Genomic DNA, 19,696 nt, shown 5'->3' on the forward strand with positions numbered 1-19,696 from the left:
AATTAAAGGAGAGGGAAACACAAATAATCAGTCATAATAGACATTTTTGGTCTCCATTTTTTAAGATTGCGGGAGGCGTGTTATCTGTCCAATCCTGCTTTGGTGTACACATCACACATATGTGGTTGGGAGATTGGAAGTGGGCCCAGGTAATGGTGTGGGACCACGCATAATTTTGCCTGTGTGCCCCACTTCTGTGGACCTAACAAGGAAAGACAGCTATGGGTTTTTTGGATGTGACCAAGCAACTGGTAATGATAGTGAAGAGGAAACACAGCTTTTCAAGTCGTGGAGTGAAAAGAATGTCTCTTGTGAAATCATAGGTCTTAGTCGGATGCTCCCTTCAGAGGGTTCCAGTGGGTCCTACCCTACTCCTTCCTTTGCTTGTGCCCGGGAAACCGAATCATCATCCTCCTCGGCCCGTGGGCTAGAGATTTAAAGCCCATACTTTTTCCTCTGCTTTTATTCTCCCCTAATAAAATTTCTTATTAACCGTTAATTTAATTGTATCTACTGAATTTTGCTAGGGCATAGAGGAGGCGGTACCAAACAGAGCCCTCCGACCGGCCTACCTCACTGGAATCTTTTCTCTTCTCGGCTATGGAAGGTGACGAATTTGCAGTAGGTTGCCATCTCTCCGTCAAAACGAGCTTAGGCGACGAGATCGATGGGCAAATCATCACATTTGACAGACCTTCGAACATTCTCGTTATTCATATCCTTTTTTTGTTTATTGCCTCTCAGTTACATTACTATGGCATGCTTCCGCTGCTTCTATTCGATTTTCTTAACAGTTGTCGATGAATTTAGCACAAGAGGGTTCGAAAGCAGGTGCTAAGTGTAATATTCGGTTGTTGAAGGCTAACTACATCAAAGAATTCACTCTCTTGGGGAAGGGAGAAGACCCCCTCGATGTTAAGAAATGCTATCTCGATCTCAATTCTATCCAAGCGAGAGAGGAATCAGCTGTGAGGTGATACTCTGAGCAAGTCCTTTATCTGGATTTTATGCTCTCTCTTTGTCTCTGGTTTCTTTTTTAGGCATTTTTAATTAGAGAAATGCAGGCAAGCAGAGATTGAGGTCGAGAGAATCGGCATTGGGGTCACACCTGAGGCACAGGGAATATTCGATGCGTTATCTAAGACGTAAGATTATTGTACTCCTCCGTTTTGGTTTATCATTTCTGTAGTGCATTCTTTTTTTTTTTTGGTTAAGTTGGCGTTTCTTTGTTCCATTCAGTGAGGGATCATTTGATTCTGAAAGTGCAACTTAGGAGTGTTTTGAATTTTTATTTTTACGTTTGGAGATTATAATCACCAAACTCTTCGTCATTTAACTAAATAAAAGTTGAATCGGTGTTTGGTCATTTGAGGCTGGAAAACCATTTCATGATAAAATTAATGCAGTTCTTCAATGTCTACGCGTCAGATGACTCTGTTTGTATATAACACTAAATTATGCGAGCATCATTCATATGATGGATGTCCATTTGACAGCACGATCATATGTTCATATTTCTTATGTCCAACTTTTTTCTTGTTTCATGTCTACTCTGGGTTTATTGTTCTTGGAATAATACAGTGATAATTCACGCAAAAGATAAAAGGTGGACACACTGTTTTAGTTGTGGATGTCCGTTAGCTTACCTGTGATTGTAACTATAGTTTTCCATGTCAACTTGGTCTACCTCCTATTACAGTTTAAGTGAGGATGCAGTTACTAATATCATGAGAGACTTTTTTTTTTCAGTTGAAAATGATTAAGATACAGTAAATATTTTAGAATTTTTATGTGCTTCAAGTGGGTTCATTGAAGCAAGACTTCAAAGTTGAGCAGCATAATGTGGGGAGCTGCTTTTCATTTTAGTTGCCTAGGAATTCATGCAAGTGTTACATTTGTGATCATACGAAAAGGGTGCTTCTATGAGCATATTTGGATAGTTCATTATCTGAGAGAACATATCTGAACTCCCAGAATATAGAAAATGCTCCGCTGCAATTATTCAGAAAACGTTTTTAAAAATCTGAAAATATTACTTAGACCTCATTGTTGTGGTTAAATAGATAATACCAACTTTGAATTGGATGCAAGGCGTTTCTTTAGTGTGAGTTCTTGTGTTAAAGTCACACCAAGGGCATTGCTGTAGTGTGCATGTGTAATTAGCAGTAAAAATAAAAAATTAAAATGTTGGTGGAAGAAGGTTAACATCTTACTCCAAAATGGAGTGGTTAGCTTGAGAAGATCTGTGGCTAGTGGGAACAGGGTTTCTTATAAGTTTCTGGTTAACTATCTAATTCCTATTGGGGAAGTTTTGGAGTTAGCCGTCGTATTTTTAGTGTTTTCATTCAACTAAACTACCCCCTTGTAGATTTCTCTTACTCTATAATATTGCGTAAAGTTGAAATTGTATTTTTGCCCAAATACTTTGGCTTCCTCAATTGATCAAACCTCTGGCTTATCTTATATGCTGGTTCAGTTGTGAAGAGATAATTCTGGTTGTCATTTTTCTTAGTTTAGTGATCCTTGCATTGCTATCTCTTGGCAGCACATTCTCAGAGCTTGTAATTATGTTTCTGATAGTTTAGCTAATTTTGGTTTTGCCTAACTACATCATGTTGTGGGTGACCCACTGTTCACAGGGGGTGAATGTCTTTCCTCCCTGCCCTTTTTGTATTCTTTTTCTTGTTAAAAAAGGAAATTGTGCAATCTGTTGGCAAAGGAAATTGTTTTAGCTTCTTTTTCTGTTCTGATTTCTTTTAAACTAAATTTGCATCCAGAGCTTTTGTTTGTAGATGATCAGACCCATTGTTATAACTTAGTTCAAAAGTGTTGAGTTAAATTGTACGCTGTTGGAAAGAAATCATGTTTTTTTCCCTTAGGTTTTTTCTTTTTCTTTTTCTTTTTCTTTTGAATGATGGTTCCACTTTCTTTAATAATTGTTGTTTAAGTCAATTTTGTTTTTTAACATTATTCTGGTTTGTGTCTTATTGCAGCAAATATTTTTCTAAATTATGGGAAATGGAAACAAAGTAGGTTCTTATATTGAACTTGCAGCTTAGTTACTTGGTTGCCAATATTTTTTCTCTCAAAAAGTGATATTTTAAAATAGTTTCCTCTTTTCTGATAAAAGCCAAAATGCGTGATTTAGGTGTTCTAAAAATATTTAATCTTAGTTAGGATTTGGTAGAATTCTTCAAGCTCACACGTGCTTGGAGTGTCTACAGAAGCAAATCATTTGTATAAGTATTAGATCAATAGGATAAAGAGCCCATACAACAAGCTGGTGCTATTTGACTGTTGCACTTGGTTTATTGCTTTCACACCTACTAATTAATTCTTTTAATGGGATTAGATGCATAAAGCATCTGGAGATTTTGAGCAAACATTCTTATACTAAGTTCTCCATCTGTCCTAGCAACTAAATGCTCCACTGTGATGCATTTGAAGTCTCCATTGACTTGGTATTGCTGCCATCATGTAGAGTCTTTTTTTACGTTCATGAAATTAAATTGTTGTTAACTTTGAGTCATTAATTCAATTGATAGATTATGCCATACTTTCTGATTTATCATTTTTTAATTTCTGGTATTATGCCTCACATGATTGGACAATCTTCTTCAAGAGGCCTTCAATATTCCCATCCTCCAGTATGCAGATGATACTATCATATTTGGAATCGGTAACATTGATGGTGCCAGAAAGATCAAAGCGGTTTTGGGTCTCTTCGAGTTAGCCTCTGGACAGAAAGTCAATTAGGAAAAGAGCTCTCTCATGGGTATGTTAGCCCTGAGCTCCTTGCAAAGATGGCAAGTATATTCGGTTTTACAACAAGCCACTTACCGACAACCTACCTTGGCTTGCCATTATTCAATAGCCGCATTTGCAAAAGTCTTTGGAATTCGGTGGTTGAGAAAATTGAATCCCGGCTAGCAACCTGGAAAGAGCATTTACTTAGCAAGGCTGGGAGGCTCATCCTCCTCAAGTCTTCCATTGCAGGTATTCCAAATTATGCACTATTTTTTATGCCCTGTCCTATATCCATATGTAAGACTATGGATAAGCACAAAAGAAGATTTCTATGGAGGGGATCGAGTGATGCTTTTAAATATCATCTGGTTAGATGTGATGATGTTTGTTTCCCAAAAAATATGGGTAGCCTGGGGATTCGAAAATCCAACGATTTGAACCAAGCACTCTGCTCCTAAAATGGTTATGGAAATTCAATACTCACTCTTCAAATCTTTGGAAGGAAATGGTTGTTGCCCAGCTTCGTGGTAATGCTCATTGGTGGGATGTCAGGGGGTAATCGGAGAGGTCTATCTTCAATTTGGAGAGCACTATACCTACTTCCAAAATTTTCTTCTGCCAGTAGATTCTATGTTGGAAACGGCAGATCCCTCAAGTTTTGGGATGTTCTATTGATGGGGCAGGAGCCGCTACAGAATGCCTTCAGAAGCCTGTTTCTCCTCTCTACCTGTAGAGATATATCAATGGCCAATGCTTTTGAGGGGGGTGGTATGAGCCTCCATCCCAAGAGGCCAGCCGCTTAATGGACTCTGTAATCTCGGTTAAAATTCGACCTTTGGTGGCAGATAAGCTCATTTGGTGGCCGGACAAAAGAGGCACTTTCTCGATATCATCTGCGTACAGATTCATCAATGGCTAGAATCCATCTCAACCGGAACATGAGATCCATTTTGTAATACGTCTTTGTGCTCCTCCTAAGATAAAATTCTTCATGTGGAGTGCCTGTCATAGCAAGATTCTCCCGGCAGACGTGCTTAGAAGAAGAGGTCGCCCCTCAATTGACCTCTTGTGCCCTTTTTGCAACACTGATGTTGAGACCACAAGCCACATTTTGCTTCAATGCATCTTCTCATGGAAGGTGTGGACTTCCATTCTTAGCATGTTGGGGTTGCAATTTTGCATGGCAGCTGATAATAAATTGCTCCTTGGTACTTCCTTTCCTATCCTCAGAAAGGTGATGCTCTCTGCTTGTGCTAGTTTCATCCCGTGGGGGCTTTGGAATGAACACAATCGAAGGAGGTTTGATGGAAAAGTCAAGCAGTTAATCGTGCCGCAGACCAAGTAGTGGGATATATTTCTTCTTGGCTCCTGACTAAGAAGTCTTTCTCCTCCTTTGTGGGTACTCCTATCCGTGAAAACTGGAGAAATTTGGCTATGATGCACTCTGGGACAAAGGTTCCGATTATGCAAGAATGGATCCCTCCTGAACCCGGTTACCTTAAGTTGAACTTTGATGACTCTTCTCTTGGTAATCCCGGGATTTTTGGATTCGGAGGGGTTATTTCGGATCATTCTGGCAACCAGCCTTTCTCATATGCCGACGCTTTAGGAATCGCCTATTCTACGTCAGTGGAGCTTCATGGCCTCCTCACCTAACTCCGTGTTTTCAGAGATAAGTGCAACGGTCCCCTTCATATTGAAGGGAACTCGAAGGTGGTCATTGGATGGTGTGAGTGTGCATCCCCTCCCCCGTGGCACCATTGGGACATGTTTTTGGAGATTCTTGAAATTACCTCAATTTTATCTTGTATTTGGTTTCACATTCCGAGATTTGCAAATTCAGCAGCAGATGTGCTTGCTAAGTAGGGAGTTACCCTACAATTGCTGGTTGTCAAGGATCTGCTCTCTCTTTTGTAATTTATCTTGGTTATATAAATACATCTTTATCAAAAAAAAAAAAAGATTGGGCAATCTTCATGTTGATATTGACCCAGACCTGACATAGAGATGCTAAGGTCTGGATCTAATTTGATGGATCATATGTGGATCTGGCATATATGTCTTGTCATAGCATACGTTTTGGTTGTGGGTAGACCTGATATCAATTTCCATTATATGTAAATTAATCTTCAGTAAGTGCAAATGCATGCGGATCAGAATCAAGAAAGTATAATAATAAAAGATTCAGTAGCTGGTATGATTACTGCAATAGCTTGTGTGATTCATACTCATTATTTTCTAAGCACATATGCTTGCACTTTGACCCTTGTTCTCAGACTCTTGGTATGATGTAGTTCATGTTTGATGTTCGTATATATCTGGATGTGGGCCCCGATTATGATGGAACCATATAGAGCCAGAATTCAGTTTACTGACATGTATTGGATGATTTTTAGCTTAGTTGCCACATGGAGTGTTTCAGTTTGAGGTCTTGGGTTCAAGTTTCACCAGGGTAAGGGGTTTAAAATATTAAAAACATAATAAAAATTTCTGCCATATTTTTACATTAAGTGATAGACAGAAAGTGTGTTGTCTAGAAAGCTTAATCAATAAGACTTCAATAGAATTGATCACTAAAATGGGTTAAACAATCTCATGGCTTCCTTAGTACATCTCTGGAGGTACTTGTCAGTTTTACCTTAGCACTAACTTTAGCACACATGCCTTCTTCAGATTAACTTGTTAATTAAGATTAAAATTATGCTACTTCTTGAGGCAAATGATATTTGTGTTTAATCTTGGGTTAATTTTTACTAGGGTAGACATGAATCAAAGAAAAATCTCTTTGATGCAGTGAACTCATCAAGTGAAGTGTCAGACTGATAGGGGATTTGTGAAAGCTTGTGATTATGGAAAAAAGAAGAGAGATAGAAAAAAAATAGAGAAGACTGAAAGAAAGAAGAGTGTGTTAAAGCCAGCACTGGATAGGGGAGAAGTCGACCCCCTGCTCCTTTATAAACTCATTTAAGTGAAAATTAAAGAAGTTACAAAAATGCCTCTCTCCTCTTAAACTCCTATGACTTCCTAAATACACTTAATAATAAGATGAAATTTGAAACATATAACTCCAACATAATGACAAACTCTATGCTATCCTGGGAGGGACATATGGTAGGATTAATATTACCAAACTATCCATGTTCATGTATTTCAAAACTCTCCCTTAAGTTAAAGCGTGCATGTCAAGGAGCCCTAGCTTGTTATTAAAATTCCAAAATTCTCTCTTTCCCAAGGCCTTAGTGAAGAAATCAATGAGCTGATTTGTAGACTTAAGGTATGGAATGACTATTGCTTCACCCAGTATAGCATCATAAATGAAATGATAGTCAAGTTCTACATGTTTGATCCTTTATGAAATACTTGATTACTAAACAAAAAAAAAAAAAAAAAAAAAAAAAACAGACGTAGCTTGGTTATCACATCGCATTATCATAGCCTCTTTGGTGGGAAAACCTAACTTTTGCAAAACCGAATTCACCCACAGTAGCTCACTCATCATATGAGCTATTGCTCTATATTTAGTTTCTGCACTAGAACGAGATACAACATTTGTTCTTGCTATTTCAATTAATTAACTTTCTATCAGCAAACACAATAACCTGTTGTAGATTTCCTATCCAACCTAGACCTTGCATAACCTGCATCTGAGTAATCTGCAAGTAACCACGTGGCTCATACAATAAACCTTACCTGCAAATGACATATTTTCTCTATGTCAAAACAATTCTTGCCTTGCTTCTTGTTGCCTCAATTCCCAAAAAAATACTTGAGGTACCCAGGTGTTTGGTTTGAAAGCGTTAATCCCAAAGACATAACTACTTTGTTGAATTTGTCAAACCATGCTCCGAGGCTCTACTTGAGACCATAAATATCAATACACTTTCTCAATCACTCCTTGAGCAACATACCTAGGAAGTTATTCCCATATATACCTCTTCTTCCAAGCCCCCATATAAAAGGCATTTTTTGTGTCCAATTGGAATAAGGGTCAGCCCTTGTTGATTACCAATGAAACTAGAATGCAAACTGAAGTCAATCTGGCTACAAGAGAAAATGTTTGGAAAACATCTATACGAATAGAAGTCAACCTGGCTACAAGAGAAAATGTTTGGACAACATAGATACCAATAGAAATCAACCTGGCTACAAGAGAAAAATGTTTCCAAAACATATGTACCATTGGTCTAAGTATATAACCTTTTGCCACAATTCTGGATTTATACTTGTTTATGGATCCATCAGCCTCGTGTCTCATTGTATAGACCCAATAGCAACCCATAATCACAACATCTAGGGATGGAGCACATAATATCCAAGTTCCTCAATCAAGGCCTCCATCTCCACATCCATGGCCTGCTTCCACTAAGGAGACAACAGAGTATCATGCACTAAAGAAGGAATGGTACAAGACGATAGCGACAAAGAAAAGGTCTTGAAAGAACCAAACAAGGATCAAATAACACAAACTGAGAAATTGGATGTTTAGTACATGCACAAACACCTTTACAAACAGTAACGGGAAGGCACTAGCAAGGACTGTGAAGAAAGAGCCTTGGAAGGTGTCATGGGAGGTCTAGGGCCCTTTTAGACTTGTTATGGCTTCTGCTTGTAGGCAATAGGCAACTAGGAACATCCTCCGCTAGGAGCGAGAATATTCACATCAAAGGAGTAGGAAGCAGGAGAGTCATCTGAAGTAGAAAAGTAGGAAGCGTCCTAAAAAAATGTGACATTTGCTGTGACATATGTTTTTCTAGCGGAAAGACAATAGCTTTTGTACCCTTTTTTAGTATAACAGTACCCAAAAAGGACATATTTAACTAATCTAGAAGACAATTTATCAAGAGACTCCCAAAGACAAGCACATAACATACACACCAAAAAACTTGAGGGCACAGAGGAAATAACTCACTAGTTGGCTGAAGAACCTGCCTTCCAAGTATAGAAGAAAGCATTATGTTGATGATGTTGCAAGTAGTGAGGATAGCGTCATCCAGTAAGATTTAGGAACCTGCATTTGAAAAAGCATACTTTGTGCAACCTCAACTACGTGACAATTCTTTCTTTCAGCTAAGTCATTCACTTGTGAAGTATACCATGAAAACTGATGAGTAATACCATGGCCTTTGCAAAATGAATTAAATTTATTGTTCATAAAGACACAAAGCGATGCCCCAAACTAATTCTTTATTACATTATAAAAATTCAAGAATAAATCGAAAACTTCAGATTTCTCTTTTATAAGATGCACCCAAGTGAACCTATTAAAATCATCAATAAAAATCACAGAAAAACTGGTACCAAAAACATTTGGGACATGACATGGCCCCTATACATCAAAATGAATTATTTCAATCAGGCTACTGTTTCTACTTTGACTAGATCAAAATAATGATCGGTAGTGCTCTCCTAGTTGACACAATTCACTTTGAAGCGACGAAGTAGATGGTAAAGCTGGACATAGTTGAGTTAACTTGGCTGACGAGGGATGTCCTAGCTGCAAGTGCTACTAGAGGATGAAACTGCTGTCTTAAGTGCCAAACAGGCTGTTGTTGTGGACATTTCAAGTGATAGAACCCTTCTCTCACACCCTAAACCATTCATCTTCTTCGTCTGGAGGTCTTGGAAGACATAATGAGTAGGATGAAATGTTATTGAATATTGCAGGGATTTAGTTATCTAAACTAATAGATAATCGATTAATAGAAACTTAGGGACAAGTGTAACAAAGTCTAAAGACAAGGGTGAAGTAGGTTTAATCGTGCTCACTCCACTAACAAGTGAGGAAGAACCATCAACAAGGGTGACATATTTGAATGGAGATGATTAAGGGATGTAACAAAGAGGGTATACCTGACATGTGCAAGATACACCAAAATCAATTACCCTGAAGAGATCAAATTCTCATGGAACTAACAAAGCTGAACGGCCCATAGTGGTTGTAGCTGAAGGACCGCGCTGAGCCATGGAAGTAGAGGATGAGGTCAATTGTGCTATATGTTGGTTCAATTTTGTAGTTTGTCTAGAGTGCCTAGAACAATGCCTCTGACATGGCCAGTAGATGCTTCATTACTATCAGGAACACTAGACTTGGCCCACGTCGGTTTCCCGAACTTGTCCCAATATTTGTCTAAAAAATGATTGTTGTACCTACAAGGTACACATCTTCGGTCATTCCTACCATCACTATGGCCTCTACTATGGCCAGAACCATCTCGGCCTCTTCCTCAACTTCCACCTCCACATCCATAGGGTGTCTTTGAATGACCCAAAACTGACAGCCTATTGAGGTCAGATGCCTCTGTCCCTTGATTTTCCTTCCTGCCCTGGGAAGCTATAACAATTTTTGAATGCATTACTACGTTGAATTCCTTTTAAAGAGAGGGTACATCATCAGACTCTAGTAATTAGGCTCAAATTGCATCGTATTTTGGGCTCAGACCATCCAGAAAGTTGCCACTTAGATTTGTCCTTGTTGCCTTCAGAGCTTCTTCTTATCAATAGTAAAAAGGATGATAAAAGCTAATTTCTTGTAAGATGTTTTGCTACTTGCTATAAGAATCCATCACTATCCTATCACCTCTTTTTAGACTGTACAGCCTGGTATATAGCTCATAAAACCTCGACAAATTGTTTCCGATCATACAATGACTCAAGATGTCCAAAATTCCTTGGCCGTCTCACAGTTCATAACTTGACCTCTGAATTTTGATTCTATATTGTTAAGTAACCATGTCATAACTTGATTGTCCTCCACTTCCCGCTCATTAGTCTCTGGGGTAAGATGGTCATCCTTAAGCTATTTAGACTTCCTTTTAGCCTTAAGAGATATCTAGACAGACTTAGACCAACTCAAATAGTTCCATCCATTCAGTTTCTCAGTGCTAATCATAATAGTGTTCTTACCTGTTGTATTTCCTTATTCCATAACAGGCTTAATAACTTCATTGGAATCAGCCATAATTTACACACCAATCAATATAGGAAACCCAAAAATGCCTGCACAGATAAGGTGGGCCCACACCAGAGACAATTAGGGCTCCCAAAATGTCAACCTAAATCACAACTTCTCAAATATGCTCTTAATTGAAGAAATTCAACACAAGATACCAAGAATCATCAAGGATATGGATGATGTTAGCTTTCAAGAGGGTGATGCTGGCACTAGGCACTGGTCTGGCAGCTAGTGTAGGACTGAGTTTGAAGAAAACCCAGCATACAACCCTTTGGGGACACAAACAAGGTATGTAACTGATCAATTAACAACACAAGCCATCAACTATAGGGTTATAACATAAAAAAATAAAAAATCTGATCTTTAACTGTAATTAGTAGAGAATTCTGAAAATCCTTTTTTTCCTAGAATGGTTGCAGACTTGGAAGGAGAAAAGGTCATTTGAGAGTTCCTCCAACCGGAGCTTATCACTCTGATACCATGTGAAAGCTTGAAATTATTGAAAAAGAAAAAGAGTAGAAAATAGAGAAGAGAAAGAAAGAAGAGTGTGTCAAAGCCTGTATTCAATATGGGAGACGTCTACCCCCTGCTTCCTTATAAACTCACTTTAAGTGAAAACTAACAAAGTTACAAAAGTGCCCCTCTCCTCTTAAACTCCTATAACTTCCTAAATACACCTCAGAACAAGATGAAATTTGAAACATATAACTCCAAAGAGGGACATATGGTTAGGAGTGACAGTATCAAATTGCCCTTGTTCATGTAACTCAACAGGATTAAAGAGTGTTAAGAAAAGGCTTTAGGAGGACAAGAGAGAGAATGAGGAAAAAGGTAAAAAATATTGAGTAGTAAAGTGGAGGTAAATTTGTCGTTTTTAAGTGAAACAGAGATTTGGGGTATTCACTCTAACATGTATGACTTCACATGTGGACAAAGGAATGTTTTTTACCTAGCTGTAGTTGTGTATTTTCATTACAATGATAAAGCAATTATAGTTACTGTGTTTGTTCAATCATTAATCTGAGTTCAATTTTCATAGCATTGTTTTGTTTTTAAGCTGTTTAATGTCTTCGAAGTTGGCTGACTGAAAACTGAAGTCAGCTGAAACCAATGTGAGACTATTTGCTTGGTGCAGTATTATATGTAGTTGTCTGTCTGGAAGTGGGCGTGGGCATACTAGGCCCCGTCAAATGGAAGTCAGTGCATTTGACATTCTATTACATGGTTTTCTTACTTTAGTTCGCTTGTCGATACCGTTAATAAGGGTATATAGTACTGGTTTTACATCATAATCGGAAGAGTGATTTGTTTTAGAGTTATTTGTGCTAAATATGGCTTCTTTTAAACATTGTAATGCATAAACTTAGTTATGTTGCAGTCATTTCTATTCAACTTTATTCTCTTTACGGAACCCATGTTTTACAGGCTTCCAGTTCGTTGGGACAGAACCGTAATTGTTGTCATGAATGAAGTTCGAGTGAGCAGCCCGTACCTGTCTGAAAATGTTACTGGTGGGACTTCAGCTGCCAATGAGAGAGTAAAGAAAGTGGTGAGTCTCTGAGCAGCTGTTATGCGATAACTAGTTTCTTTTCCACTGTCAAATACGTTGTGTCTCAGGCATTTATTGTTTTCTTTCCAGCTGGAGCATGAAAGGAAGAGATTACAAGCTCGTGCTCCTGGGCAGTGACAGGCTTCTTCTGAGCAGTATTTACTGTCTAGGAAGAAACAGATTCGCATATCAAGTTATTAATGTTTGCTTAAGCAGTAAGTATCAACTATGTAGGCTAAATTGACTCCAAAAACCCACATGTCTCATTCAGTCTCATTTGACTACTTAGAAGAATTAAACAAACAGTCCTTTCAGTCTCATTCAGGGCATTTGACTCTGTTCATCGTTTTGCTGATGGTGGAAATGCCCGTTAATGGGAAGGCAATATCACTTTAATTGTTTGTTTTGTTTAGGAAAGGGTCATTGTGAGTATTGTCAGCAATCGCTTAGTACTAATAGAGGATAAAAGCTGTAATAGCCAGGCGGTTCCTTCTAGCACACCCTTTAGGCTGTGTTTGAAATGCAGAAACTGGAGAGAAAAAAAATAAAACGAAAACAAAAAGAACTCTTGTTTTGGTATCCATTGAAAATGAGAAGAAAAAAAAAAATGGATGAGAGCTCCATGGTTTGCCATGTTGAGTAAAAGTCGTATTTGTGAATCTTTCAATGTGCCGAGACGAGTCTTCAAAAGGCACTTCCAATCCGAAAAAAAGGAAGAAAGAGAGGAAATAGATTAATAAGTTAATATCCGTTTCACCTATCAAATATACAAAAAGGGAACATAAGAACACATGTAAAGAAAGAAGGAAAGAAAAAAAATGCAAGATGGGTATCCCTACTAAAGGGATTTTATCACACTAGGCCGTCTGCTCGACAGAGAAGAACGTAAGAAAGAACCTTAATAACAGACAAGAGTGCTACTTCCAGGTAATATATTCACTTCTCATCAAGTGGGCTTTGCACTCACACTGAGGGGAAGAATTTGTTGAGGTTGAAGGGAAGGGAGTAGAACTCTTCGCTTCTGGTGTCTGTCTTAAACGAGCGGAACTTGTCCCACCAGTGATATCCTCTATCTTTCCTTGAGGCACTGTCTCCCCTGTGAAGGGTACAGTCCAAGAAGAATGCTACCACTCCGGCAACAAATGGCTCGGAAGAGAATGGAACATTTATCATGTCGTTGAACTGCCCAGGAAGAATAAGAGACATGTAAGTAGTGTTTCTATGATTCAGAAAAACTGCACTCAAAGTTAAAAAGGCCTAGCCTTTTCTCTTATGCACTGCTGCCACTGGGTTGTTCACTTCACCTATACCCATTTTCCTTACCTCATTTATCTGTTTACTGGCATTTTTATCAAAATTTTAAGAAAAGGCAATTTGAAACCAAGATAAACCCAGAGAAGAAATTTCAGCTTACAACGATAAAGCACAGCATAGGAAACCCTTTTCTAAAACCATTTTTAGAAAATACTTCCTAAGTGTCTTTCTAAACTCATTCCTCCACAAAGTAAATAAGAGCTGGCATACCCATCTTGCACCAGTGTGAACTGGACCATAACCCGCAACTGTTGTGTACTCATTGAAGTACTGTGGCACCGACAGACCCAAGAAAATAGAGAAGCCCAGAATGAACTTGGTCCTGAAACTATTCAGATTGCAGAACTGAAGGAAGCTCAGCCCTCCCGCACCTATTTCATGGGCAAAGAATACAGAGTGAAATATATAATCGAGTACAAAAGCCCCAGAATAAACTATTTGGTCTTTGTGAGGTAATACATACCCACATAGGCAAAGAAAAGGCAATACAAGGCTGCAAAGATAGGTGCTGGAATGGAGGCAAAGACAGCTCCAAATTTACCTGGTTTGGATGAATTGCAGTTAAGATTAAACATATGACAACTACCCAAATAAACATTTTAGAGCTTTTAAACAGACTTGAAGTCAACAAAAACCTCTTTCATTTTTCCCCACAATAACTTCTCGGTTTCTATTGTACTTGATGTGTACTCAGGGAAGACTAAAGAAAATGTCAAGATAAGAACATACCTAAAACAGAAAAGAATATCATGAAACCTGCTGATATTTGCACAACTCTCCTGCTACCAACTCTTGTCAGTGCCAACAAACCAGCATTTTCTCTGTACAGAAGGAAAGAGTAAGAATTTTCAGTCAACTTAATCAACTTCCATTTGGTAACCGTAACTACAATCAGAAGAGAGTCATAAATGTAGTCTTACACAGATACTGTAGACCCACTTAGTGTTCCAAACAACCCATCCAGCAGAATGGCGATGCCCTGAAATTTCCATTAAAGTAAGCAAATGAACAACACTTTCACATTAGATACTGAACGGTTAATTCAGATTTATTACCTGCCAACCAATCCCACGACTGAGAATAGAAGGCGGTAGCGGTGTTGCACTTGCATATCTTGAAACCACAATAAATGCACCGGTGGACTGTTATTTTTCCAGACACAACATGTAAAAATCCACAAGAAAATTAGTAGACTTTTTTAATTGAAAAGTATTAATCGAAGATACAAGGAAATATCTGCTGAAAAACATATTGACAACTCAACCAGAAAATACCTCAACAAGGCCAACAAAGGCAGCCATCATCATAGCAAAAGCTTCCCCAGCATCAAAAGTGGGAGCGCCCCATTGAAATGGATATGGAACTCTTATCCTACACGAACATCAGACCAGAATTCATCTAAAATTGAGTACATAAAAGGAAGAAGAAAGAAGTGGAATTCCAATCTGCTAAGGGACCGGTTTGTAATCAACGAGGCACTTATTATTATGTAAAAATAAAAGTAAATCTATAAGATAATATGAAACTCACCATGGAGCAGCACTAATTAACCCAGCCCGATCAGTTCGGCAATGGACCTGAGTCTTCAGGGGTGTATGCTTGTAAGCTCCACCCACGGTAAGAAGGTGCGCATAAACCCACACAATTGCGATTGAAAATATGATAGCAAAACGATCAAAAACATGGCTTCGAGCATGTATTGCATGTGGGATATACTGTACCCATCCATTTCCAAAAACAGTATATTCAGTAAACTGAAGAATTATTAGAACAGCCAACTAGACAGCTAAATATACACAGTGAACAAATACTAAAGATTTTAATAGCATCTCATCAAAGGTGAAACATCATATTAAATTTCTTGTTCTACTGGTCAATATTTCACTGAAATAGCCACTGGTGAATAACGGATCTATATTAAATGACAAAGTGGAGAACAAACTAACTTGAAATTACCATATGATAAGACCTATTGCACTTACTATAGCACAAATAGAGTAGCTTTCTACTGAAGCACTATATCATCAGACAGCAATTTAAACTGTCAAGGATTTAAATTCAGGACATATTAAATCTTATCTTACCTGTGAAAAAATTACCAATGCAATGATCTCTGGAAGTCCAACCTCCACACATTTTGCAACCTTGCACCCAAGAATAGGTTTTTTATAATACGATATATATGGAATCTTGAACAGGTAAATATGATTTACTGCAATCTATAGGTAGACTTTTTTTCTTTTTTCTTTTTTCTTTTTTGAGAAATATGAGAAGAAGAATTCATTTAAGAAGGCTCAAAACAGAAATTGATAAAACAAGAGTACAAGAAAGGCAGAGGCTAATGTGCAGGGCCAAAAAAATAAAAAAATAAACTCAAATGTACTTATGAAAATTTCTTCAGAAATGAGAAACAAAGCTTAAAATTTTCAAAAGAGAACAAATATAACAAGATCCTCACCCCAGGGAAGCCAAGCTCATAAAGCCCAAACCCAACTAAAGAAATCAAAGGCACTGCAGCAAGTGGACTTAAGAACCTGCAAGACAGAGAGGTCGCAACAAAATTAAATTAAGTAGATGCTATTATAAGCATAAATAGTGCCTAATGACAATAAAAATAGTGAACCAACCTAGTGACATTGCGCCAGAGTCCACTGAAACCAATCACAATCTGGAGGGTTGAAGCCACAATTAAGGCACCTTGAACACCACGCATAATTTTTAAGAATTTCTGAACAAATTCAGCAAAGATAATCCTTGAGTGAAAGTCTGAGATGTAAACAGAAAATCAGAAAGCAAATACTAGTGTTGAATTCTCACTTCATGAGGATCAGACACATCACTGTATCTGCCTGCCAAGATTATCGAAATGGTAGGCGCAACAAAGGTGTATGATCCACCAATCACTGCCGGTAACCGGGTTCCAAAGAAACTCTGGAAGAGTGTATTCAAACCAGCTACAAACAGGAGTGTCTGGATCACTCTTACTTTCTCATCCTAGGAGGGAAAAAAAATAACATGAGAACATCTGGACAAAAATTGTAACAGTGATGAAGCACATAAACAAGATTAACTCAATAAAAACAACTCGGAGTCTCACATTTCCCCCTCCCATCTGTGGAACAAGAGCAGTAGGAATGATAACAGTGGTGCCAAGCATAACAAGGTAATGTTGGAAACCAAGTAGAATTGCTTCCGCTGCAAAGAAATCCCAAAAGACAAATATATATTTCAATACTGCCAGAGAAATGCAATGTATAGGAGTCAAAGGTTTTACGTCTGGCTTGCAATCATGCAAATCCATGCAGTATTAAAATCAGTAAAAATAGAAGAGAAGCCTCAGACACACAAAAGACTTAACCCACACAACAACGAATGAACAAGACAAATTAAGAAACAAAAAACTCATATCCATCAGCTGCAAATCTAAGACAACGATGACAGAAGAATCAATTCCAATTAGAACTCTGCGGCAGCAATTCAAAGTCAAGCAAAAAGTTACAATCGCATTCCTTTCCATTATCTCAATATTCCTCGTCTTGCACAACCAAAACAAAACTCAAGACTTTGGCACTACGGATGTTAGGATATCAGGCAACGGCTGAGAAATATAAAACCAAAGAGAAAAAGTTGAATTTCTATAACCTTCAATTATTGTAGAAAATATTAAAATTATGTAAATTTTGGGCGAAATACAGCAATGCAATCCAGGAATCTAGAGACAATAACTACTTGCAGCAATTCCAAGTACAACTATAATGGCTATAGAGAACAACAACAATCTGCAAATGCTATACGTCAGCGACTGGAGAAAAAAAGTACTATTGGTTTTCGAAGCTCCGCTCTAAGTTCACAAACAGAAATCCGAATGCAAATAACAAGATGCTTTTAAACGCAGAAGTAGCAAAGACACAAGGAAATGCTGCTATACAAACTTCCCACAAAGGTTAATTCAGCAGAAGAACTCACGCCATGGAGGAGGACTAGTGATACAATACGCAATATTCGGAAGCTGATCTTTCACAGGATGTGGTTGCAACTCATCTTGTTTGGGTGGCGGTGCGGCGCCTCCACCTGCCATTATTCCTCTACTCTTCCTTCCTTTTCTCCAGCACTTGTAAGCAGACTCCGAGCAAAAAAGCCCCAGCAGTCTCAAATCTTCAATGCCAACAAGGAGACAAGCAAACTATAAGCGAAATCCAGCTAAAAAAATGTACCACTCTGTAGTACAAAACTCCCACCCACTCGTTAATCGAGCCACTGAGATCAAATCAGGATAACTGAGAAGAACAAAAGCCAAAACAAAGCCGTGAACCTTCAAAATACAGATATTCAAACTAAATCCGGGAAAACGAGAAGCTGAAAACGAAATCAAAGCAAAATGAAAGGAGCATCCAGACAGACACCACAGAAATGCAAAATAACATTAAAAAAAAAATGCCAAATATCTGAGAACAAACCGAGAAAGAAAAGAGAGAACCTGGAAGTGAATACAAAGCAAGGAAAGTTGAGAGACGAACCACCAAAATGCCGTATCACCAGTCAAAACCCACTGCAAATAAGGGCAAAACAACCCCAAAACTCAAACCCCCCCCCCCCCCCCCCACAAGGAAGAAAAAGAAAAAGGAAAGACAACCCAAATGTCGAAAAGCTAGCAAGAAACAAGACTCCTCTGGAAAGGAATCTTTCTCTTTCTTGTTTGTTTTTCAAGGTGGCCTAAAGATAAAGAACCTCCACCACCTCCCTTCCTCGCTCACTCTTATTATTAACAAACTCAAAAGTAATCAAACAAAAGCAAAGGAGCTAAGATCTCTGTCCTATATTCTCTGCTCTCTCTCTCTCCAAAAAATCACAGCAATGATTTAGAAATACAGTAAAATTTCTCTCTACCTTCCCGAGTGATCTCCGATTGAATGAACTGTGAACACAGAGAGAGAAGAAACTAAAAAAAAAAGAAAAAAAAACATTAAAGAATCAGAAAACCGTAAAGCCAACCGACACGTCCATTAACACAACTCGTTTTCACACCCCTGCTGTCCCCCACTGCAGCCCTGTAACTCCTTGCCACGAAGAAAAGCGGTAAAGAATTCTGTCAGAGTGACTGATTTGTCCCTCTCCTTTTATCACAATGAAACTGACCTCTCCCATTTTCGCCTCTCTTCTGTCCTTTTTCTTTAACTGGTCCTTCCCCCTTCATTTCGATGCGACATGGTAGCTTGGGTAGTTGGAGATGTCAAATTGCTTCGTCCCCGTAAAACCAGTAATGATTTGAATTTAATGAAAATCCAGTTTGCGCTCCCATTTAATGCAACTTTTACCAGGGAGTGCGACGAGGGCGTTTTTGTCATATGAGAAAAAAAGGGAAGGTCGTTCGAGGGAGAGGGGCAACATCGGTAATTCGAAAGAGGGCCATGTGGGTTTGATTGAATCGTGGGGCGGGAAAGAAGAAAAAGACGAAAGTGCTTGTTCTCTTTACACGCCAACTCTCGAGCTGGGACCCATACCCATGCAAAACGCTTATTATCCCTAGGTCTGGATGGCGGTGGGGCCCTTTGTGTATAATATTTACACTGAATCTTCGGTGTAGATACGCCTTTTAGGGTTTCAAAAGCTCTATTCGTAACGGCCGTTTGTACCGGTGGCAAGAATAAAGAAGATATATTTCGGTATCACCTTTTCTACAGATTTGCCCATCTCGGTTTAAAATTTAAAAACCTGGTGACGTAATAAAAACTAAAAATAAAAAACAGGAAAAAAGATAATTGATAATTGATAATGGTAAATCTCGGAGTAGATTTGCTTACTACACATGCGACTATCTCAACCGTCCGATTGATATGATCAGACTGCATAATCGGTGGGCAAACAAGTTTTAATCAACGACAAGGGAGACGGCACGGGCGGCTGATGTCTCTTTAACAAGTGACCTTTCATGTGCATGCCATGATTAATCAAACCACTCCTCAGAGTGCTAGCTTGGGTTCAATTATTAGATTTGGACATTTCTTACGGGTCAGTAAGTAATGAAGGGACATTTGAAATAACGCCATTTGTTAGGTGAACCTTAATAACTTCCATCTTTATCTGATAATCACAATTGCTTGGTTGATTTGGTTGATTTAGTCTTATTTAATGTT

The 19,696-nt window shown here is 38.4% G+C and overlaps 2 protein-coding genes across 5 annotated transcripts; one reads left to right on the plus strand and one right to left on the minus strand.

Moving 5' to 3' along the window:
• Window positions 1–498: 498 nt before the first annotated feature.
• LOC137936186 (uncharacterized) lies at window positions 499–13,036 on the plus strand. The gene is made up of 5 exons (XM_068780752.1): window positions 499–714; window positions 813–973; window positions 1,065–1,145; window positions 12,125–12,248; window positions 12,339–13,036. Exons 1-5 carry the CDS (start codon window positions 601–603, stop codon window positions 12,384–12,386), a joined length of 528 nt encoding a protein of 175 aa, XP_068636853.1. The 5' UTR covers window positions 499–600; the 3' UTR covers window positions 12,387–13,036.
• LOC137936185 (nucleobase-ascorbate transporter 6-like) lies at window positions 12,956–18,785 on the minus strand. Of its 4 annotated transcripts, none has more exons than XM_068780748.1 (15): window positions 18,699–18,785; window positions 17,529–17,717; window positions 16,660–16,757; window positions 16,380–16,556; window positions 16,190–16,290; window positions 16,021–16,096; window positions 15,647–15,706; window positions 15,093–15,277; window positions 14,837–14,933; window positions 14,618–14,704; window positions 14,483–14,541; window positions 14,292–14,383; window positions 14,026–14,103; window positions 13,773–13,933; window positions 12,956–13,430 (listed from the first exon to the last, which is right to left on the minus strand). In XM_068780748.1, the coding sequence occupies exons 1-15, from the start codon at window positions 18,754–18,756 to the stop codon at window positions 13,212–13,214; spliced, it is 1,737 nt and encodes a 578-aa protein (XP_068636849.1). In that variant the 5' UTR covers window positions 18,757–18,785; the 3' UTR covers window positions 12,956–13,211. The 4 variants fall into 4 exon arrangements, with proteins under 4 accessions (XP_068636849.1, XP_068636852.1, XP_068636850.1 ...); XM_068780751.1 differs by lacking the exon at window positions 18,699–18,785 and adding an exon at window positions 18,450–18,563; XM_068780749.1 differs by lacking the exon at window positions 18,699–18,785 and adding an exon at window positions 18,080–18,153.
• Window positions 18,786–19,696: the final 911 nt, after the last annotated feature.

This window comes from Aristolochia californica, unplaced genomic scaffold, assembly GCF_029961685.1.
Source record: "Aristolochia californica isolate CCGP_79_NKW_82.1479 unplaced genomic scaffold, dmAriCali1.0.hap1 SCAF_7, whole genome shotgun sequence".
NCBI lineage: Eukaryota > Viridiplantae > Streptophyta > Magnoliopsida > Piperales > Aristolochiaceae > Aristolochia > Aristolochia californica.